At 35.7% G+C, this 21,579-nt stretch overlaps 1 protein-coding gene across 2 annotated transcripts in view; it reads left to right on the top strand.

Moving 5' to 3' along the window:
- LOC107690599 (vang-like protein 1) overlaps positions 1–14,286 on the top strand; it is a 31,863-nt gene extending 17,577 nt beyond the window's left edge. For both annotated transcript variants that reach the window (XM_016488970.1, XM_016488971.1), the window contains 6 exons: positions 4,956–5,390; positions 6,039–6,214; positions 7,096–7,229; positions 10,987–11,122; positions 11,260–11,494; positions 13,404–14,286. In XM_016488970.1, the coding sequence (XP_016344456.1) occupies positions 4,956–5,390; positions 6,039–6,214; positions 7,096–7,229; positions 10,987–11,122; positions 11,260–11,494; positions 13,404–13,664 (1,377 nt within the window). In that variant the 3' untranslated portion in view covers positions 13,665–14,286. The remainder of the gene's footprint in view (positions 1–4,955; positions 5,391–6,038; positions 6,215–7,095; positions 7,230–10,986; positions 11,123–11,259; positions 11,495–13,403) is intronic.
- Positions 14,287–21,579: the final 7,293 nt, after the last annotated feature.

The raw sequence follows: 21,579 nt of genomic DNA, 5'->3' as shown, positions 1-21,579 counted from the left end.
TATTTCTGTGAAATGTCAAGTAGATGACTCTGTTATTTTGTGTTTCTTTATAAAAGCCAATAATGTAAAATGTGTTAATAAAATGGATTATAGCGTTTTCAATGTATTTTCTGCTGCATTCAGCACACTTAGAAGTGGAAAAATAGACTCAATAGTGAAACTTTACAGGCAAAATAAATATTTGCTGCTATGAGCATGTAGTGTGAAACAGGCCTAAAAATTATATATCAGTTTTCCTGTTATGTTGGTTATCATTGGTTATATTCTGGCATATAGCTGCATTTGAGTTATATAAAACACATATGTACAGGAAACAGTCCGGTCACAGGGAAGGTGAGGTGACTGTGTTGTAATATTATCAGAGAGACCATGAAAAAGGGAATGACAGAATATGAGGGTAAAGTGTGTGTGTGTGTGTGTGTGTGTGTGTGTGTGTGTGTGTGTGTTTAAGGAGGGGGTTTTGTGGTATGGACAGATATGGAAAATAGGAGTGACATACATCTCAGTATGAAGGGATGCCGCTTTGTACTTCCTACTGGGACTCAGTTATTCTGACCTACTTGGCTCTCCCTCAGGGCCAAAAGGCACACAAAGTTTTTATAGGTCCTCATGTCTGTCTACATTCATTTGTGCAAGTGTGTGTGTGTGTGGGGGTGTGTGTGTGTTTAAATACTGTACATTTCTGCTCAAAAAGACTTCTGAGGAATTCTGATTGATTAGACCTAGTTAAGGATTTTAGTGCATTACATTATATTATAACTTTATATCTATCAAATAATCCTGAAAATAAATGTATCATGGTTTCCACAAAAAGCAGCATAAACCTTTAAAAAAAACATTGACAATATTAAGAAGCATTATTAACTGAGCATCAATAATAATTGATAATAACTGAGCAGCAAATTAGCATATTACAATGTTTTCTGAAGAATCATGTGACAGTGAAGACTTGAGTAAGGGCTGCTGAAAATTCAACTTTGCCTTCACAGGAATTAAATACATTTTAAGATATATTAAAATAGAACACAGTTATTTTAAATTTTAATATTTTTCACAATATTGATGTATTTTTGATCAAATAATTGATCAAATTGATGAGCATAAGAGACTTCTTTCAAAACATTAAATTAAATATTACTGACCCCAAACTTTTAAACGGTAGTGTATATGAAAAAAAAAAACAGGTTTCATCTTTGCATAGATAATTTGAATTACAATGGCAGATCTCTCATATATAAAGGAGCAAATATACACTGGTATATTTGGTAAAAATATCATAGTAAATCGAGGAAAGCCCCTGGCACCGCTAAAAGGTTAATGCCATGCCCTTGAACGGCTGTCAGGTCTATTCTTCCCTGAGTAATTTCATCATGTTGGCTCTGATCTGCTTTCGTCTTCCTGTCATTCAGCCTGGGCCTCTGGAATGTTTTCTCCAGTGAAGAAACTTTAGACGTTAGTGAACAGACTTGGAATAGCAAGCATGTAAGTCATTACTTACTTGCTAAAGGGTCTATATTTATGTTTGCTTGTTGTGCCCTTGTTTGAGTGTGTCTTACTTGCTAAAGTCATTTTTATTTATAAAACGGATAGCTCTGGCTTTGTAATTTGATTGGATGAATTTCAAAGGCTACATTGATTTATCCATTGTTTCAACCATTGGTTTGGTCTTAAAGCCTTTACAGTATTTTTCAGGCACATGATGATGTTGTCTGATAATCTAATACCTCCACAGAGTGCTGCAGTGGTGACATATCTTTGTAGGTCAGCCCTGAAGTTAGAAGAAAAAAAAAACAGGAGGATTGTTCCGTTGGCTTTTGGATTATTGCAAAAATAAGTTCTGTGAAAATGTTTATGATTCTTACACATTTTGTTCATCATGATAATGTTCACATATGAACACAACATTTATTAATTTTTAAACTTTTACCAGAAAAAAAGCTAAATGTAAACTTAAGCTATATACGAACTACACCACGGTCGCATGATTTGAACATCACCACCATTAAGCTTCTGACAAATCTTTCAGTCTTACATTTTTTTTAAAGAATTTTCCCTAAGAGATTGAGTTAGAATAGTTTGCAAAAGTGTGATTGTAAACACAATGAGGCTGTAAAATCGGAGTAGTAGAAGTTTACCTGTTCGTCCGTGACAACCTCTGTAGTCCCATTTAACCACTTGTTAACAAGTTGTCTTTTTCAAGACAAGTAAACGCTTTAAAAAAACGCAAGGTGGTATTACTGAGGTATTTTATACAATAAAACATTAAAATGTCTTTAGCTTGTGTTAATCACAGACCTTATTTCATGCATTTATCAATAAACCCACTCAAAAAAAAAAAACAGACTTCAGCACTCTATTAGCCTCTATCAGAGCGTCATCACCAATGACAGATGTCTATTTTAGTTCCTCCCCTTCCCCCCAACTCACTCACTCATGACTGTTTGACTTTGATTTATCTCGCTTCTCATGGAAGTTAATAGCCCAGAGTCATAATGAAATATTATCTAATCTAATGCAGCTTCTACCTTTTCAAAGCCAACCTCTGTTGGAATCAAGGAATGTCATGGGTTCAATACAAGTTAATTCAGAATCAAGTTAAAGTCTGTCGCAAGCTGTCAGGTACTACGGAATATCATTTTAAATCATTGTGCTATTAGTTATGTCTGTAATTCTATAATAATGTCCATATTCACTATGTTCATTTTCATTTGGAGTTGTGAACCTGAGAAACACATCTATGCAGGTTTCTTTTGGGAAAAAATGAGAGGAAAAGGATGGAGGGTGGAGAAGAGAGAGATGTAGGAGTTTCTCACACTTGTTTACCACTCCTTCGCTTCCTGCTTTTCTTTCTGTGGTACAGCTCAGACTGTGAGAGGGAAATGAGCTGTACTCGAGTCAAGCAAAACACTAACACACATGCAAACACTGCAGTGCTGTAAAATAGTCTGCCCTCTGGTCACAAAGAATCAGCTCATAAGAGTTATTCAGTTAACAAAGGCCTCATTTAAAAAAAGAATCTTTGTGGAATTATTCGGCAGTAAGATCAAATAAACTTGTAAAACATAATATTGTTGTACTTGGGTTAAGGAGTAAGTTGAACCAAAAATGAAAAGTCTGTTATCATTTATTGACCCTCATTTCATTGTCTCTTTGAGCCCGGTCTCATGAAAATGCGTATCAATATCACAATTTTTTTTGTGTGTGTTTTGCATGCTATTTATACGCAGAAACTGACTTTGGCTTGCATACGAGATGCACGTGTTTGGTGTGCAAATAAAACGCAGTTTTTGTATGCATTTTATGCACTTTGTTGGCGTGCATATGATACACATTTTGGCGTACATATAATACGCACCTACCCCACACCCCTAAACCTAACCATTGTGATAATTTCAGTCAAATGTAACTTTATGTTTGTAAAGCACTGTTCAGCCCTGGCTTGCTGTGTGAACCTTTGCAACTGTGAGACTGTTATTGAAGGATGAAACCCACTAGTAGACAGTGTTATTATTTTTAGTTGAATATTTTATTTCATATGTGGAAAGCCAATCATTTCAAAAGCTGTTTTTAAAGTCTGAAAGGTATAGTAGCAAAAACAATATAATTTTAGAGGTAAAAAAGGAGGTGGAAAATGGACAAAAAATTTTGGTGGTAGAAAAAAAATGAACAGATATGACCTCTTTAACTGTAGTTTGAGGTAGCTGTGTTAGACTTTAGTGCTCAAAAATTTGAGTGTAAATGTGTTTATTGCATATAATGATTACAGTAGAATTTTACACTAGTAGTTGCCTCTGGTTCTAGCAAAACTCTTTTGGAGGTTGATCCTGTGACTTCATCTGATGGGCTCCTTTTTTTTTAATAAAAAAGTTCATGTGCATCTGTATTTGTGTTTCCACCAACTTTTACAACACACTTTGCTTCTTTAACCTTTTCCATCTGCCATTTCCTCACTTCTGATGATGACCCCTAAAGTTATTTTTGCACAAGGGTTGGCGCAAACTCTAAACTGTGTAACAGAAAGGGAAATTCTTTTCTTTTCCTTGTTTTTTGAGCTGAAACCGTCAGACGATATACTCACTTTAAATTTTTGTCACTATTCTTACACCTACTAATAATCTCTTTTCTGTTGTTACATACAGCTTGTGCATATCCTATATTGTTTTTGTTAGTTGTCTTATTCCTTATTTCTTTGGCCCATAAGCTGTGCATCATGGTTCTTTGAATCTAACAATACCAGGTTATGCCAGGTCTGCCATATTGCAGAGTTGCAGCAGTGTTGTTCCTAAACTCATTGAATTGAGCTTAAATATAGTCAATGTTTGGCTCAGTAATTGCTGCATGCAGCTGTATTTTATGTCTGTTATTATTATGATAATACTATTGCTGTCATTTACATGAATTGAAAACTTCTCAATTCAGATTATATTCGCTAAACTACATTACCATACAAAATACAGCTTCTATTCATACAAATAGATGCATAAATAAACAAACAAGCCCATAAATAAATATATAAATAGTTGCAGATGAATTACCATCCTTAGTGCAGAATAATCTATAATGGAATTCTAATCTGCGCTGCATTTCACATTCTACTGGCATTCACTCAGACGTCCTGCTCTTAGAAAGTTCTCATTTGTTGTTAGTCTGTCTCTCAGTTCTCAGGTTCATTTATATGCAGATGTATGTGAGCTTTGGGTATTTGTCATTAATATATGCTGAGGAGGGAGACCTGGGTATTTCCGTACTGTCTGTCTGAATTAGCCGTGAAGCAGATTTGTCATCTCACCAACAGGGATGGAAAAGTGGGCAAATCAAAAGCTGTAAATGTGTCTTTTTCTGTATTATCGATCCTGAGTCCTGGGTTTAGGCGTCTGAGATAACGGGGCTTTTAGGAGTATGTTGAACTGTTTATGTGCATGATATATCTCTGATCCATTCCCACCTCTTGACAGGATGACAACTGGGGCGAAACCACCACAGCGGTCACTGGGACATCAGACCACAGCTTGTCTCAAGAGGATTTGGCTGGCTTCGGGAAGGAGACGGAAGGTCCAGTAGAGAAATTGAACTGTGTACGCTTCCTTCCTTTGGCCCTCATCCTCCTCCTAGGCCTGCTGGTTCTGATCACCCCCCTGTTCTTCCTGGTGCTGCCCCAGCTGATGTGGCCGGAGCGCCTGCAGGCTTGTGGTACTGCCTGTGAGGGCCTGTTTCTCTCGCTGGCGTTCAAGCTCCTCATTCTGCTGCTGGCTGGTTGGGCGCTGTTTGTGCGACCGGCACGAGCCTCCCTGTCCCGGATAGCAGTGTTCCGCGCCCTGCTGGGGTTGCTCACGCTCCTCCTGCTGCTCTCCTATTGGCTGTTCTTTGGAGTGCGCATCTTGGACACGCAGGTATGGGCAAATGTGTGTAGTGACCATGAAGAGTCAAGAGAAACATGTTGAGATTTGTGAAAATGTGATTGTGTGAATTAGATAGTTTCAGCTGTTGATGAGCCATGTTCAAAGCCATATTGAAATAAATACAGATATGCACACCTTTGAAAGTGGATCATTATTTTTGTGATGCTACTGGCACTGAAATTACACACTTCACTTATAGTATAACCTCCAATTAGACTAAGGACTTTATTTAACTTAAATGATTGCTTTCTATTTTAATATATTTTAAAATGTAATTTATTCCTGCATGTGATGGTAAAGCTGGGTTTTCAGCAGCCACTATTCCAGTCTTCAGTGTCACACGGTCCTTCAGAAATCATTCTGTTGTGCTGATTTGGTGCTCAAGAAACATTTCTTCTTATTATTATTCTTATTATTCTTATTTCAAATAGAAATCTTTTGTAACGTGTCTTTAATGCCACTTTTGATCAATTTAAAAGGTCCTTGCTGAAAAGTAATAATTTAAAAGATTATTAAATTATTTTATAACGCTGAAAATAAAGATAAAACAGGATGTATTTTCTTTGAAGAACATCACTGAATTTAGTACAGGTCATTTTTATTCCCTTGGCTTACTGCTTTACTACATGTGCTTGACAGGATGAGAACTACCAAGGCATAGTGCAGTTTGCAGTATCACTGGTGGATGCTCTGCTGTTCATCCATTACCTGGCAGTGGTTCTGCTGGAGATCCGACATCTGCAGCCCTGCTTTTCTCTCTGTGTCGTGCGCTCCACCGATGGAGAGACTCACCACTATAACCTGGGACAGCTCAGGTGCCAGCTGAAAACAATGACCAAACTTTGATTAAAATGACTATAATATGCTGTTTAACGGTCTGTTGCACGCTCTTTGGTAAAAAGTAAAAAAAAAAAGTGGAAGTCAGTAGTCACACTTCAAATGAAAGGTTCCAACTAATGGTCTAATAATTTTAATGGTCTAGTTCTGTAGAAAACCATTTATTTATTGATGTGTTCAAGAATCTAGAAACCAGTAAGGAACCAGCCTGAGGAACCTTTTAGCGATACACTACAGTGAAAATGTTTTTTGATTAGAAGTGGGTTCTTCATTGAAACATAAGAATCATTGAAGATCCTTTATTTTAATACTGTTTTATACATCAAATCTGCAAACCAGCTATATATATTAACATAGAAATATTTTTCAGAACATTAAAGGTCTCTGTAATTGCACTGATTATATGGCTGAGCTGCTTTCTTGCTGAGATATTATATGTACTCGTCTGTGTGCACAAAACTGTGTTGTGTGTGTATGTGTGCACTGTTTAATGCATTAATAATGAGGTTGGGCCAAGGGAAAAAGGTCCATTAATCACTCCATTACAGACACTCCCTACTTTGCCCTGCGTTACTTCCCCTCTCCCTTCCTCTCTCCTGCCCATCACTTTCCTTTGTTCTTGCTCTCGTTGTTTCATTGGCTGAAGATTTTTGATCCAGTGTTGCTGCAGAATCAAGTGACAGTGTGCACACACACACAAAGCAGAATGAAATCGTATCTGACATCCAATGACTCTGTTTAATGAAATACATGATGGGATTGTGTGTTCCTGTGTTTTAATAGACACATTACCAGTGAATGTTACAAGGGTTTTTTTTATAATGTTGATCGGTCTGTCTCTCTCTCTCTCTCTCTGTAGCATTCAGCAGGCAGCCCTGGTAATTCTTGAACACTATTATAAGGATTTCTCAGTTCACAACCCTGCCCTACTGACGGCTGCAAAGTCCAGGGCAGCTAAACATCTGGCTGGGCTAAAAGTCTATAATGTAGATGGTGAGTTTAATCTGTGTAAAATCACTGTCTGTTTTCTGACCTGACTCTTATTGTTCTCTTGACAAAGACATTCTGAAGTCATTTTGGAATCCCTAAATAGGAAAGGCATCCAAATTGAGATGTCCTTAATATTGTATATCAAATGTTTCTCCTAGACAGAAATGAGAGCCTACGTCTCCTGCTTCACAGATTATTGTCCGGAGAAAAAGTAATGCAACATGTCTCTTCTAGAGTTTTAGAAAAGATCAGTGTCACAAACTGCCAATCAAATGTCAGAGATTTCAACATGAATCTTTCTCAGCATGTTCTTCCAACATCAGATCATCTGAGAAATGCTATCTATGTTAAATGTAAACCCTTATAATTGGTCAACCTCAGTACAACTTGACATGAGGTTTTAATGCATTTCATTTAAAATGTCATTTTAAAGCATGCATTGAATCACAATACATTCATTGTTGGGTTTACTCACTGCTATTAACGGAATACCAAAATTCATGCAAAAACGAAAATTTGCTAGAAATCTACTCACCCTTAAGGCATCTAAGATATACATGAATTTGTTTCTTTATCATAACAGATTTTGACCAAATTTAGCATTACATCACTTGCTTACCAATGGATCCTCTGCAGTGAATGGGTGCCGTCAGAATGCCCAAACAGCTGATAAAAACATCACAATATTCTACAAGTAATCCACTTGACTTCAGTCCATCAGTTAACATCTTGTGAAGTGAAAAGCTTTGTGTTTGTTAAAAAAAAAAAAAAAAAAAATCATCAAGGTGTTTTAACTTTAAACAGTTGATTCTGGCCAAAATCATGTTTAATTCATAATGATGCTTCCTCCAGTAAAACCTCCATACACTGTTGTCCTCTCACAAAATCAATAGACATATTTGTTTAGAACTGTTTTAGAGTGTTTTCACTTGTAAACGGTGCTTCATCTGTGCATATTTCTCTCCTGATTTAGACGAGGTGACTTTTTCACTAGAGAAAGCAGTATGGATAGAGGAGTTGTATTTTAGCCAGTTGGAATAGTTTGAAGTTAAAAACATCTTAATGACAGATTTGTTTATTACAAACATGCAGCTTTTTGCTTCAAAAGATGTTGATTGATCGACTGGAGTCATGGATTGTTGTGATATTTTATCAGCTGTGTAGACACGCTCATTCTGACGGCACCCATTTAGTGTAATGGATCCATTGGTGAGCAAGTGATGAAATGCTACATTTCTCCAAACTTCTACTAAATACTGAGCAAAGGGTCTGAATACTTAGGACCATGTGATATTTCAGTTTTTCTTTTTTAATAAATCTGCAAAAATGTCAACGATTCTGTGTTTTTCTGTCAATATGGGGTGCTGTGTGTACATTAATGAGGAAAAAAAAATAACTTAAATGATTTTAGCAAATGGCTGCAATATAACAAAGAGTGAAAAATTGAAGGGGGTCTGAATACTTTCCGTACCCACTGTACATCTTGGGTGGCCTGAGGCTGAGTAAATTTTAAACAAATTTTTGTTTTTGGGGGAACTATTCCTTTAACCTTTGTATATTAATATGTATAACAATTTACATACAGTATAGAGCATTATATCTGGTTTTTATTTATATATTTCAAGTAAATTCTTTGTTTTGTATTTGACCAACCCCGCGCTTTTTTCCACTATATATAACCAATTGTTTTATTTGTTTCTAATTGTATCCCTCATGAGGAATTTTAATAGAAACATTTGAGACAAGCTGAGAAAGTTGATACCTGGGATGAGGATAAAATTCTACAGCTGGTTAAATCAACTTAAAACATCAAGTCTCCTAAGCTGTAAAGTAATATTGTCCTGAATTTATTAAATGTGTGTAGACGTACTAAAACAAACACTCATGCACATTTTTAATGCAGCAACCGTGTCAATCAGTTACCACCAACATCTAACGAATCTTCTGTAACGTTTCTTTCTGCAGTTTAAAGCGAAACTGAAAAGCTATCTTTTCGATTGTAAGTTCATACGGTATAATACATTCAGAAATCCTTTCACAGAGACACTGAATTGTCAAGTGCTGCACATGTCTTGGTTATTTGCTTGCATGCAGTCATTGTACACAGTGCACGAGGTCACAGACTCATCCAAAAAATCCATTTGCATCAAGAAATCCTTCTACATGTCTTGACTACTATGAAGAAGGTACTCATCTTTGCACTCACTATGCTATAAAAATCTGTCAAAAATAATTCTTCCTCACCCCAGATATCAAAAACACCCAGTCTCTCTCCCTCTCTTCCTCTCTCTTTGTTTGACATTTATGATGTGCTGTCACCACAAGAAATGCACATACACCATGATGCAGAGATGCATACGTGGGATCAAGTTAACCCCTTAAGCACTCAAAACTTCCTTCATGCCTGTGGCTATTGAACCAGGCCAGGAATGTGTGTGTTTGAGTGTGAGTGTGCACGTATATGAAAATCAGCAGAGTGTAGCTCTTTGTGCTTTGCACGGATTGTCAGAGTATTAATAATGCATCACTAGGAAGAAAATCCCCCCCTCCCCAAAAAAAATTCCAGGTTTCAAAGCGCTCTGAAGTAGTCTGTGCTCAACTACATGTTTTTTGTCTGTGTGTTAAATTAGTTGAGTATCTTGTTTCTCTTAATTCTTTTCCTTATTTTTATGTGTATATATGTACATTTTTTTGTATTTGTAATGTTACACATAACAAGTGAGGAAAGGGTGGTTTCAAGATTCGCTGGTCCATTTTTAGTATACTGTATGTGATTTCAGGAGGTGATTCAGTGAGCTATAGAAGAGATCACAAAGCTGCCCTGCTACCAAGGAAAGTCATGCTGCCCTTGACATGCATTATTAATTATAACTGTGACCTGATTATGGATAAATATGCATAAATAATTCTGTTCACCACATTACTATGCACACAGAGCTAATATGCATTACGTGTGATCATCATAGCCCAATTCCACATGAAGATGTGCTTGGCTGCCAGTGATCTTTTTTGCAGTAGATATAACATACTGTTCAAAAGTTTGGGGTTTGGTAAGATTTTTAAAAGAAGTCTCTAATGCTCACCAAGGCTGCATTCATTTGATCAAAAATACGGTAATGTGAAATATTATTACAATTTATAATAACTGCTTTTCATTTGAATATATTTTAAAATGTAAGTTATTCCTGTGATGGCAAAGCTGAATTTTCAGCAGCTATTACTCCAGTCATCAGTGTCACATGATCCTTCAGAAATCATTCTAATATACTGATTTGGTGCTTAAGAAGCATTTCCTTACTATTACAAATGTTGAAAACAGTTGCTGCTTAAAACTTTTATGGAAACCATGATAATTGTTGGGGGGATTCTTTAATGCATAGAAAGTTCAGAAGAACAGCATTTATTCGCAATATTAATCTTCTGTAACATGAATGTCTTCACTGTCACCTTTGATCTTTTAAATTCATCCTTGCTGAATAAAAGTATTATTTTATTTCAAAGAAAAAACATCTTACAGAACCCAAACTCATGAACGGTAGTGTATATGACCTGTATGAGAGGTAATAAACGGACAATAAAATGACAGTGAATGTAAAAAAAAAAAAAAAAAAAGTGAATTGTATTACTTATTAATCGTCATAATAATGACTGCTGTTGAATTACACATTTACATGATAATCTGCAAAGGTATCTGTCTTTTTTGTAATATAGAACAATTTGTATCTATTCTGTCCCATAATGCTAATCTTTCTCTTTCCAGGTGCTGGTAGTGATACTGCAACCTCTCAATCTCGGGCTAAAATAGCAGCTGCCGCCCGACAGAGAGACACCAGCCACAATGAGCTGTACTACGAGGAAGCAGAGCATGATAGAAGAGTCCGAAAGCGCAGAGCACGGTAAGAGAAACTATAGAGGGACAGAGTTTGTGAAACAAGAAGTATGTGATATACAGAGCATGCAATTAAATGAAAGAATAGAGTTGTGGTTTCAATGAAAACTGCTGCAGCTTAATATGCAACTTTTCTACTTCTAGGCTGGTGGTGGCAGTAGAGGAGGCATTCACACACGTTAGACGGCTGCAGGAGGAGGAGAAAAAGAAGCTGCCAGGAGATGAGATGGATCCACGTGAGGCAGCGCAGGCCATCTTCCCCTCCATGGCTCAAGCACTGCAGAAATACCTGCGCACCACCCGTCAGCAGCACTGCCACAGCATGGACAGTATTCAGGCCCATCTGGCATTCTGCATTACAAACAACATGACTCCAAAGGTGAGACACTGTGTGGCATCAATCTAAACATCTCCTAATTGACACTATCAAAAATGCCCTCAAATATATATGATTCAAGTTCCCATAACAGGAGTGACACTCAAAAAATTATTAGGTTTAAAGTTAAATATTCGAATTGTATATACAATTTACATCCATTTGGATTACAGTAGAGTTTTAATATAAACTAATAAACTACATACGATGCATATTTGTCAGTCATACATAAATGAAACGGGTAAAAACTGATTTCTGTACTAGTACTAATAAACTGAATTTGTTTTAAATACATAATAACCAGGTTTATATATTTAGCATCAATAAATCCTATTGGTTTCAATCCCATACTCATAACTAATCAAATATTGCTAGCAATAGTTTAACCATGTGAATAATGATTTACACTGAGTCTAAGCAATTTGAATAATGCGTTTAATATCATTATTTAAATAAAATCAAATCGAAGAAAATAGTTAATAATATGCAATGATTTTGCAGAAATCTTACCTGTTTCTTACCCATTTCATGTATTTATGACTGACATATATGAGGAATAACATTTGAAATTAAATTGAATTATATTTTATGAGAGCAGCTGTATGCATATAACTAAGCTGCTGACTGTTTATTTTCAGCATGACACCCATTTTAACTTTAAAATTCACTACTATATTTGTCAGGAATTTACAATTAAAGTATTTTGATTTACGCTCCTTGTTAATTAACACACAGTTTCTGAATAATATTTTTACATATTTAAATACATAGTATTTATTTTATTCATCATATTTCCTATTTGTGTGTATACATTCAATGGAAATTGAATTGATTTCCACTTTCCACAATTTCTCCAGTAAATGTTTAAAACATCAACTGCAACAAGTTAAAATTGATGCACTCAGAAGAGAATTGACAATCGTATTCAGTTGCAGTATGTGTGTGCCCTGATAGAACTTTAAGCTTACAAAATCTATCAGTCAGTGATGACGTTATACAGTGCTGCAGCCATGAACATCAAAAACCAGAAGTCTAATTCACCATGGGTCCCCTCAAGATTTTCCTATGGGTTTTTATAATAGGGTTTTCAATTCATGAGTGAAGAAGGTTGTAAATATAAATTGACGACAATTAGCTATTTGAAAGGAAATGATACACACCCATACATTTTTAAGCATATGTTTGCATGCGGAACTGTGATTGGTCTTTTGTTTCTCATATCAACTGATCTATCTGCACTACACATTACTATCAATCTCTCTTGCTACATCTGAATATGCCTAAATCCTAAAAAACTAAATAGTAGGTGAAAAACAGTACTTGAAAAGATTAGTATGTCCAAATTCGTAGTATTTGTAAAACAGTAGGTGAAAAGTAACCTGATGACCTACTACTTTAGAGATTGGAGAATGTGCATTCAATGGATAATTTACCATCCCATGAGGCCACAAGAGAGGATTTGTGAATGGCAGTGAAGCAACATAACTCATGCTGGTAGGTTACATGACAGTAACAACATGGGAGATATAGTACGTCCGAATTTCATTCATACTACTGATATACATACTTTTTAAACAGTCACAAAGTTTCAAAACAAATACAGTACCTACTAGAAAGTATTTATTCATTCATTTTTATTTCTATAATGCTTTATATAATGGAGATTGTGTTAAAGCCGCTTCACAGTGATAAACAGGAAAAGAATCAATTATGGAGACAATTTAGATTCTGCTGTAAAGCAGGTCTAAAAACACAGTAGTGTCATTATTCAGCTCAAATAAAACAATTCTAATAAAAAAAAAAAAAAAATTCCCAGTCCCAAATGTTACACACAACTTCTAATCAAATCAGCTTACTGTAGGATACTAACAGACATCAGTGAACAGATATGGGTGCTGTTGTTCCCTGCTAGGCATTTCTGGAGAGCTATCTGATGGCTGGGCCCACACTGCAGTATATGAGAGAGTGCTGGCGGACCGGGCAGTGGATGCTGGTCAGCGAAGCGTCGGTCACCAGTCCCCTCCGTCACGGCTCTGAATTCCAGCTCAAATCATCTGACTTCAGCTTAGTGGTCACCAGCAAAGCTATCCCTCACCTCAAACTCAGTGAGGAGTACGTCCACCCCAAATCTCACAAGTTTGTACTACAACTACAGTCCGAGACCTCTGTCTGATGGATTCGGTTGCTTTTGTCTGTTTGGTTTTCTACACTTGTAAATTTTGGACTAGTACTATTTTGTTTGAAATTCTTTTTCACTTTTTCACAGTTTATAAATGGCATTTTACATAATGGATGTATTTTGATACAATATTTGTTATTACCAAGAACAGAGGAGGGAAAAAAACAAACAAAAAATATATACATGTACTGTATGTATCCGATTACCTAGTGCTGAGTGCTGACTGGTGTGATTGTGCTGCTTGTCTGTATGTTTCTTTCTGCATAGAACAAATGCTAATTACAAACTGTGATAAGCATCAGACTGAGGCATCATTGGTAAAGTTTTTGCAAGTTGATATTGTTTAGGATATCTATGTTTGTGAGACATTTTATTTCAGTTGACCACAACAGATGAGCATCAGAGCTGGAATTCTGTAAGATCTAGTAAGGTCACAAACATCAGTTAGAGAGTCACATTTATCAATGCCATGTACATAATAGTGGTATAATAGCCAAACATACATTTTCAGCCTGTTGGATTTTTTTTTTATTTCTACCATTGTTATATGTTTGGAAGAAAAATGGGTAATATATTGTGAGAAAAAAAACCTGCCTTTTTTGTTATTAATAAATTGTGATTTGTAGATTGCCCCTTTTTTTCTGTGTGGTAAATAAATTGTGAATAAGGTATTTTTAAGTTTAATTTTTTTCAGTGTTTGTGCATCATCATTAAAGAATCATTAAAATTATATGTCCAATTGTATATTGAGAAGTAGCCTAATCATTTTAAACTATTTGCAAATTCACTCTTTTTTTGTATGCCCAATTTGTTGAAAACACAAAATGTTTCATGTCTCATCACATACAGTTTGAAAATACATGAATCACGTGAATGGTACCATATTTTCAATTCAAAATGGCAAAATTTGAGGAAAAACGTTCCTCATGAGGATATTACTGTCAGCCGTTTAACATTTATATTTTAAAACAACTGTCAAAAATTTCAAGTTTTTACTTCAGTCTTTTTACCTCGCTCTCTTTCAATGTTAAACCTGATGCTTTGCACTGGAATTCATGCTCTAGTCCAGTGTTTCCCAACCTTTTTTTAGTCGCAGCACCCTTTGGAAATTTTAACAAACTTGTGGCACCCTACAAAATTAATTTTGTCACAATATTTGAATTTCTAGCTTCGATATGATAATTTGAAAAGTATAGATATTCGGTACAACAGGGAAGAACTGCAGAATATAATGTCATACAGATATTTTTAATATTATTAAAAAAATTGTCCATCAATGGTGGCAATCAGTAGGCTAATTTCTAATGAAGAGACCAATTTATATGACAGATTTTAATGTAGGCTTTTATACATATGTAAACATTATTTAATTACCATTATAACTAGCTATCACAAATTTTTGCTCACTCTGTGTTTTTTTAATTTTACAGTGGGGTAATTTTGGTGCAGTAGCACGAGATAGCTTGATTTCAAACTTTGAATTGAATAAAAAATGACAAGCAGTCAGTAATAAAATAAGAACAAATAAAGAAATTAATAATGATAGCCCATTAAAATGTATTTTACAAGTTTTTGTTACTTTCACTGTTCATTTTTTTCTCTCTCTATGGTAGCCTACATCAGTGTTTCCCAACCGGGGTGCCGTGTAAAAAATCATTTTTTAATATTTTTAAATTGCTAAAATGTTCAAAAAAGCATATATTATATAATATCCATTTCTGATGTCGCCAATAATTAAAGATGCACCGAAATTTTGGCTGCCGAAAATTAGTTCACTGCTCAGGATTCACTTTCACGTGATGTGACGCTCTGCGTATTATCCCGCTCTATGTGTGTGTGCTCTGCTCAGTTGCTCCACTCGTATACTGTTCATGCGAATCGGAACAGCACAGTCCACTCAAAAATTGAGCCGACAGGAAACATCGATGTAGTACAGTATTGTTTCTGTCTGCAATAGCCCTACTGTGCTGTAACATGGTGTGGTATATGAGCAACTCTGGTAACGCTGCCTAATTTGTAATTTCTAATAAACGCTAATTTGTGTCCTCCTTTACTTTACATTTCAATTTACCAGTTGATGTCTGTAGTTCACATAGACAATACTCAGATGGTATCAGATAACTGACATAGTGTACACATATTTTTTAGGGTTTCAGCAATTTGTCAGGGATCAACTGTTAATATCAAAGTGAATGACACATCAATGCACATAAATTTAAATCAGTGTAAATGGTTCAAAATAATGACTTGTACTAAGCAAGATGGAAAATATATATTTTCATATGGATGAATGAACTTCAGTTTGCAAAAGAATGTGTGATCTCCAAAACACTTAAATATCATTAATGTTAGCTTCATTTTAAAATATCCAAATAATATTAAAATTACCTGTTTTTGCTGCAGTAGCCTACATATTGCTGCCTTCAAGTGTACTCATGCCAACCAGTAAACATGCCAACCTTCATGACTTTCTGATGTCCATTTTTATCAATGGAAATTAGAGGAAGGAAGGCCGTAATACTAATGTTGTCCACCAGAGGGAGGCACAAGACAACAAATTATTTTGTAAATGGTTCAATAGATTAACTATGCATAACATTCATTATAGTTTCATAAAGTTTAATAAAGGCTAAACAAAGTCTAATGACAGATAAATAATACCTTCATATTTATATATCCTAAATACAGAAAACATTTGTCAAGTTGTCAGACATGACTGCATATATTGCAGTCCAGTTAAAATGAAGAGGCAATATTATTTGTCTGTTGTGATATGGTACATAAAATAATACTTCCATAGAAAGACACTTAAATAGGCCTACTCTTGTTACATTTGAAAAGAGACATGGCCATTGTAACATAACTGTATCCTTTACATGAGGTGTTTCCCAGCGGGCACCTTGATTTCAATGTGACGTCAAATATTAGACAGTGATGTCGGTGCCAATAGCCTTGTGGGCAGCGTGCCTACATAAAACACCATTGAGTTATGGGCGTCCTGAGTTTGAATCCCAGCTTGTGGACCTTTCCTGATCTCGCCCCCTCTCTCACTTCCTGTTGTTTTAAATAACGTCAAAAACAAATATTTTTAATAAATAAATATAAGTCATTGATGACAATGCAGGAACATCATTTTAAATTCAGTTTGGACAGCAATTTCTTGGTAATTAGGTGAAAATAGGAAGTTAATCCCACACTGAAATTGGTTTAATGTAAATGTGGGCCAATATGTTTGACGTTCAATTTACATCAAATCAACATCATTTCAAGTTTTTGACATCAGTTGGATTTGCGTATTTGACCTGTTTTTTTTATGTGTCAATTCTGATGTGTTTTCAACATCAATTGCCCAATGGGCCATGCTTGGACCCCGATGATCGCCGCTTGCGGCTATATTTTAAAATGTAATTTAGTCTAATTACAAGTACTTAATTTTTTGAATCTGATAAAGTAATCCAGATTACATGTAATCAGTTACTACACTGGAATAATGTTACCTTATCAACCCAGTTTTTGATAATACTTATTGAGTTCATAGAGTGTGTGTGTGTGTGTGTGTGTGTGTGTGTGTCTGTGTCTGTGCGAACTGCATTTATTTGTTTCTCTACAACACTCTTGGAGTTAATTTTGTTATATTAAATCTCTGGTAGTCTTAGACTTAGATGTCATGCCCACGGACCATGGCTAATATTTGAATGGCTTTAAGGCAAGCCTCCAAAAATAGCAAAATAAATAAAATAAAAAATAACAAGTGTATATAATTAAGATTAATATATATAAGTAATATATATAAGAATATAAGTGTAACTTTTTCTGGAGATGTAAAAGCATCTATTTAGGTGTCTATTGGCTTTATATATATGTTGGTGGAGGGTTTAAGTATCACAAAAGACATCACAATGTCCCTGAGCTGACAAGACTTTTCACTCAGATTGTCATGCTGATCCCTCTTTTCCAGATAAGTCAGGAGCATATTAATTTAGTGGCATAGTCTTTGAAAATAGTTTGAGATAATCTGAAATGATTTCATTTCAACTGAGCTGGTTTTATTTGCATTTATAATTTAGTTGTTTCTTCACTTTGAGTGTTTTTCAAAGTTTTGTTTTTTGTTCTGTTTTACTGCAAAGTAACTAAAGTTTGCAAGAAAATGTAAATTCCCACTGTATATTTTGTATTTTATGGATCTTATTGCGAATTCATCCATGAATATGTTTGTCTTTTTTTTGTTTTTTTGTCTTTTTTTTTAATATGTTTGTTTTCGCAAATTTCACCCTGGAGACATATGCCAGACTTCTCTGTCTCTAATATTTTAGTCTGCTTAAAACCTGCCCCTCGAACAATTGACTGCAAGCTCACATCTCAAAATCTAATAAACAGCCAATGGTTAGAACCAGGTCCTCACCCTGCATTCTTGCTGGTATTTGATCATTTCATTGCTCTTAGCAATCAGGCCCACCAAAACTGCGTCAGCAGTAGTGCTGGGCGATATACCAGTTCAAATGGTAAGCCGGTTTGAATTACACAAATGGTATGAATTTTGACATTTGTGGCTAAGCAATGTAGACAACGTTGTGGATTGAGATGAGATCTCTGCATACACTTCTAACTAATGGTTAGAGAACTTCTAGAACTATAACACACAACTCATTATTTAACTGGGCAAATAAACCAACTGTAGCCATTAACAGGGGCCAGAAACACTGAAGATGAAAGCAAAGAGGAGAAAGTACTGTAGCAGGCAGAGCAAACTCACTGTTCATTATGCATTGTAAGTCGCTTTCAATAAAAAATGTAAATGTAAATAATTACTGCCCAAGGCATTCGCGAAAAGGCCTGATTGAGATGCATTAGTGGTTAGTAGTGTGTTGTAGCCATGTTCAAGATACTTTGTCTGTCTTTCTTGCTACATGAAACCATTAGAAAAGAAAGCACTGGATATTTCTAAAAAAGTTTATATAAAAAAAAGGACTATAATTTATAATTTGCGCTAATTAACTTTTTTTTCTCCGTGTCCTTAAAATCTACTTACAGTAAATATTTAGTTAACATAATATTGTATTTCTAGACAGGCTAATCTTACCCCAAGTTCCCATATTTACATTTTATTTTATATGTACACAAGTCAGAGATCAAACAATCATATCCAGTATCATCCTCGTGACTTATACACACTTGACTTCAAGTAAAGTATAAAAGCAGGGCTGTTAGAATTACGAATTTGGAGATCAAGTATTTCAAAAAGATCTGTTCTGGTTGAGCGATGTAGCACAGAAAAGAGACGGGTATACCCTGGAGCCAAGAATGACGCAGACATAAGGAGTACAGTTCAATCATGGCACACAGGTTTTGATGTACAATATATATGGATAATATAGGAAGTGAAACTGTCAGCTCAGTTGTTTTGCTCAGCATAAGCAAAACAACATGTCTTATGACCATTACGCAATGGTCACATCCTTAGGAGGTACAGAGAAGAGCACAGGATGTTCTAGAATCTTACAATAGCCACTTTAAGACAAAATGTCTTACCCGTTGAACATCCATGTGCATTTATACAAAAATAAAAACTGATTAATATTGTCTTGTTAGTCAAAATATATTTTCTTATATATCAAACTAAGAGGAGATCTGGTTAATAAGGATTACACTTATATTTCTGATTCCATATGTTCTTCAGGTTCCAACTGATAAGTACTGTATGAGCATAATCATCATAAGTATTATTAGTATCTGTATCTGACACACGCTCATCTGATTCAACAACAGTCGGAGCAAATGTCCGCATGTTTTGTATGTTCAGCATCCCTTGGTAAGTTTCTCTTGATGTGATGGCTGAAATGGAACGCATAATAGAACTACTAATACATTGCATTAGGCATGGTGCTATCAGCAGTAAAATCAACATTAGTACAATAATAGGTATGGCGGAGTTGAAAATCCAGGTCCCCCATCCTCCCCAAAGACTATTGAGCCAGCCAAACCAGGAATCATCCCTCTTTGGCTCCGGGATGGATTCCTTCATGTGGTTTACAATGTTCGTGATGTTGTCTGAATTATCTGGAATGTAAAAACAACAAGACATACCCAACATTTTACAACCCCTAACCCCCCCCTCGCTCTGAGGTCAAAATGTCCAGGACCAGTCTATACTGAATAATTTTCTTCTCTAATTTTCTTCAACTCCTCTGAAATTGAGGGCAAATCAGTCATTTTGGCTAATGTCCTTTGCACTGCTGCCGCAAAAACGGCAGGCGAATCAATGTAGCCCTGATCAAGGCGTGTCCATGAAAGCTGTAGACCCTGAAACGTAAAAGCTAGAATGGGCTGAGTGTCTGGATGTACAGGTACGGAAAAGAAAGCCGCATAAAGGTCAATGACCGTGAAATATTTGTGTGTACATGGGATAGAGTTAATAACAGTTGGAACATCAGGCACAATCAGTGCCAGTGGCATTATCAACTGATTTATAGCCCGTAAATCCTGGGTCAAACGCCATGTTTTTCCGTCAGCCTTGACCACAGGATCAATAGGCGTGTTGTACGGTGAATGTATTGATATGAGGACACCCTGCTGGATAAAATTGTCAATTAATGGTTTAATACCAAGTTCCTTATCCTTAGACAAAGGATATTGTTTAATGTAGACTGGTTTATTAGTCTTTAGTTTGGCTTTATAGGGTTTCGCCATTCTACAGAAACGTCCACTTTTGGTATGGCAAGATGTCTTAAAATGTATTTCTTTTTTAACATTTAAACTTAGACCACATTATTATATTATCTTTTGACTTTATGAATACACATAAATGACAGCTTAATGATTTTTTATATTTTTTGTGCATTTATTTAAAGACCACATGTACCATTTTTTTGTCACTGGTGTTACCTTACTTCTCTGGCAATTTTAAAGGTTTTTATGAAATATTATTTCTAAATTTTGTAGTACATGTAGTCAGAGTTGATATAAAAAAATTGTAACACTAAATTGTTTTTCAAGTGTAATATTTCTGTAAAGGCTATAGGGACAGAAACGTGGACGTTTCCATAGAATGACCCATCTATGAAACCTGTGTCATCCTTATATTGTGACCACAATAATGGGTTGGTTAATCACTACCATCCGTAGTGGGTCAGTCTTGGGTGGGATAGGCTGTGGTTCACTGGGTTCCTCCCATGTAGGCAAGGGGTCAGTGTTAATTTCGTTGACAAATAATTTTCGTCATAATTATCGTCAACGACATTCTTTTCACCGACGACAACGAGACGATAACGAACTAAAACTCTATTTGAATGAAAATAAAACTCTTTTTGAATGACAAAAACTATGACGTAAATCTACTGACATTTTCGTCGACGAATAAAAACGAGACGAAAATGTTAGGGAGGGATGATTTGGGAAGAGATTTATTCAGAACGAATCTGCTGTGTGGTTCGAACTTCGGAGGTTAGATTCGTCAACGACATTTTTTTCCACCAACGACAACGAGACGATAATGAACTAAAACTCTTTTTGAATGACAAAAACTATGACGTAAATCTACTGACATTTTTGTCAACGAATAAAAACGAGTCGAAAATGTTAGGGAGGGATGATTTGGGAAGAGATTCATTCAGAATGAATCTGCTGCGTGGTTCGGAGGTTAGATGCATACGAACCGGCGGGACATAGGCTAACACACTTGGTTGCTGCACGTCGCATAAAACGTTCAAAAATGTCAATATGTGGGAGTAAGAGAAGAGCAGACGCATGGATAAATCTGACGACGCAAGAGAGAACTCAATTCGGTCTGGTTTTCTGAGCGCAGACACCGAAGCATAGGCTACACACAAAAAGCGCGTCTCACAGCGTGCGAGTACTCTTTCGCGTCACATGAACAGAGAATTACACACAAAATTATGTTCAATAGGGTCCA

This window comes from Sinocyclocheilus anshuiensis, unplaced genomic scaffold (genome assembly GCF_001515605.1).
Source record: "Sinocyclocheilus anshuiensis isolate Anshui unplaced genomic scaffold, SAMN03320099.WGS_v1.1 scaffold1709, whole genome shotgun sequence".
NCBI lineage: Eukaryota > Metazoa > Chordata > Actinopteri > Cypriniformes > Cyprinidae > Sinocyclocheilus > Sinocyclocheilus anshuiensis.
The sequence above is the reverse complement of the archived record's forward strand: the minus strand, read 5'-3'. Positions and strand labels throughout refer to the sequence as shown.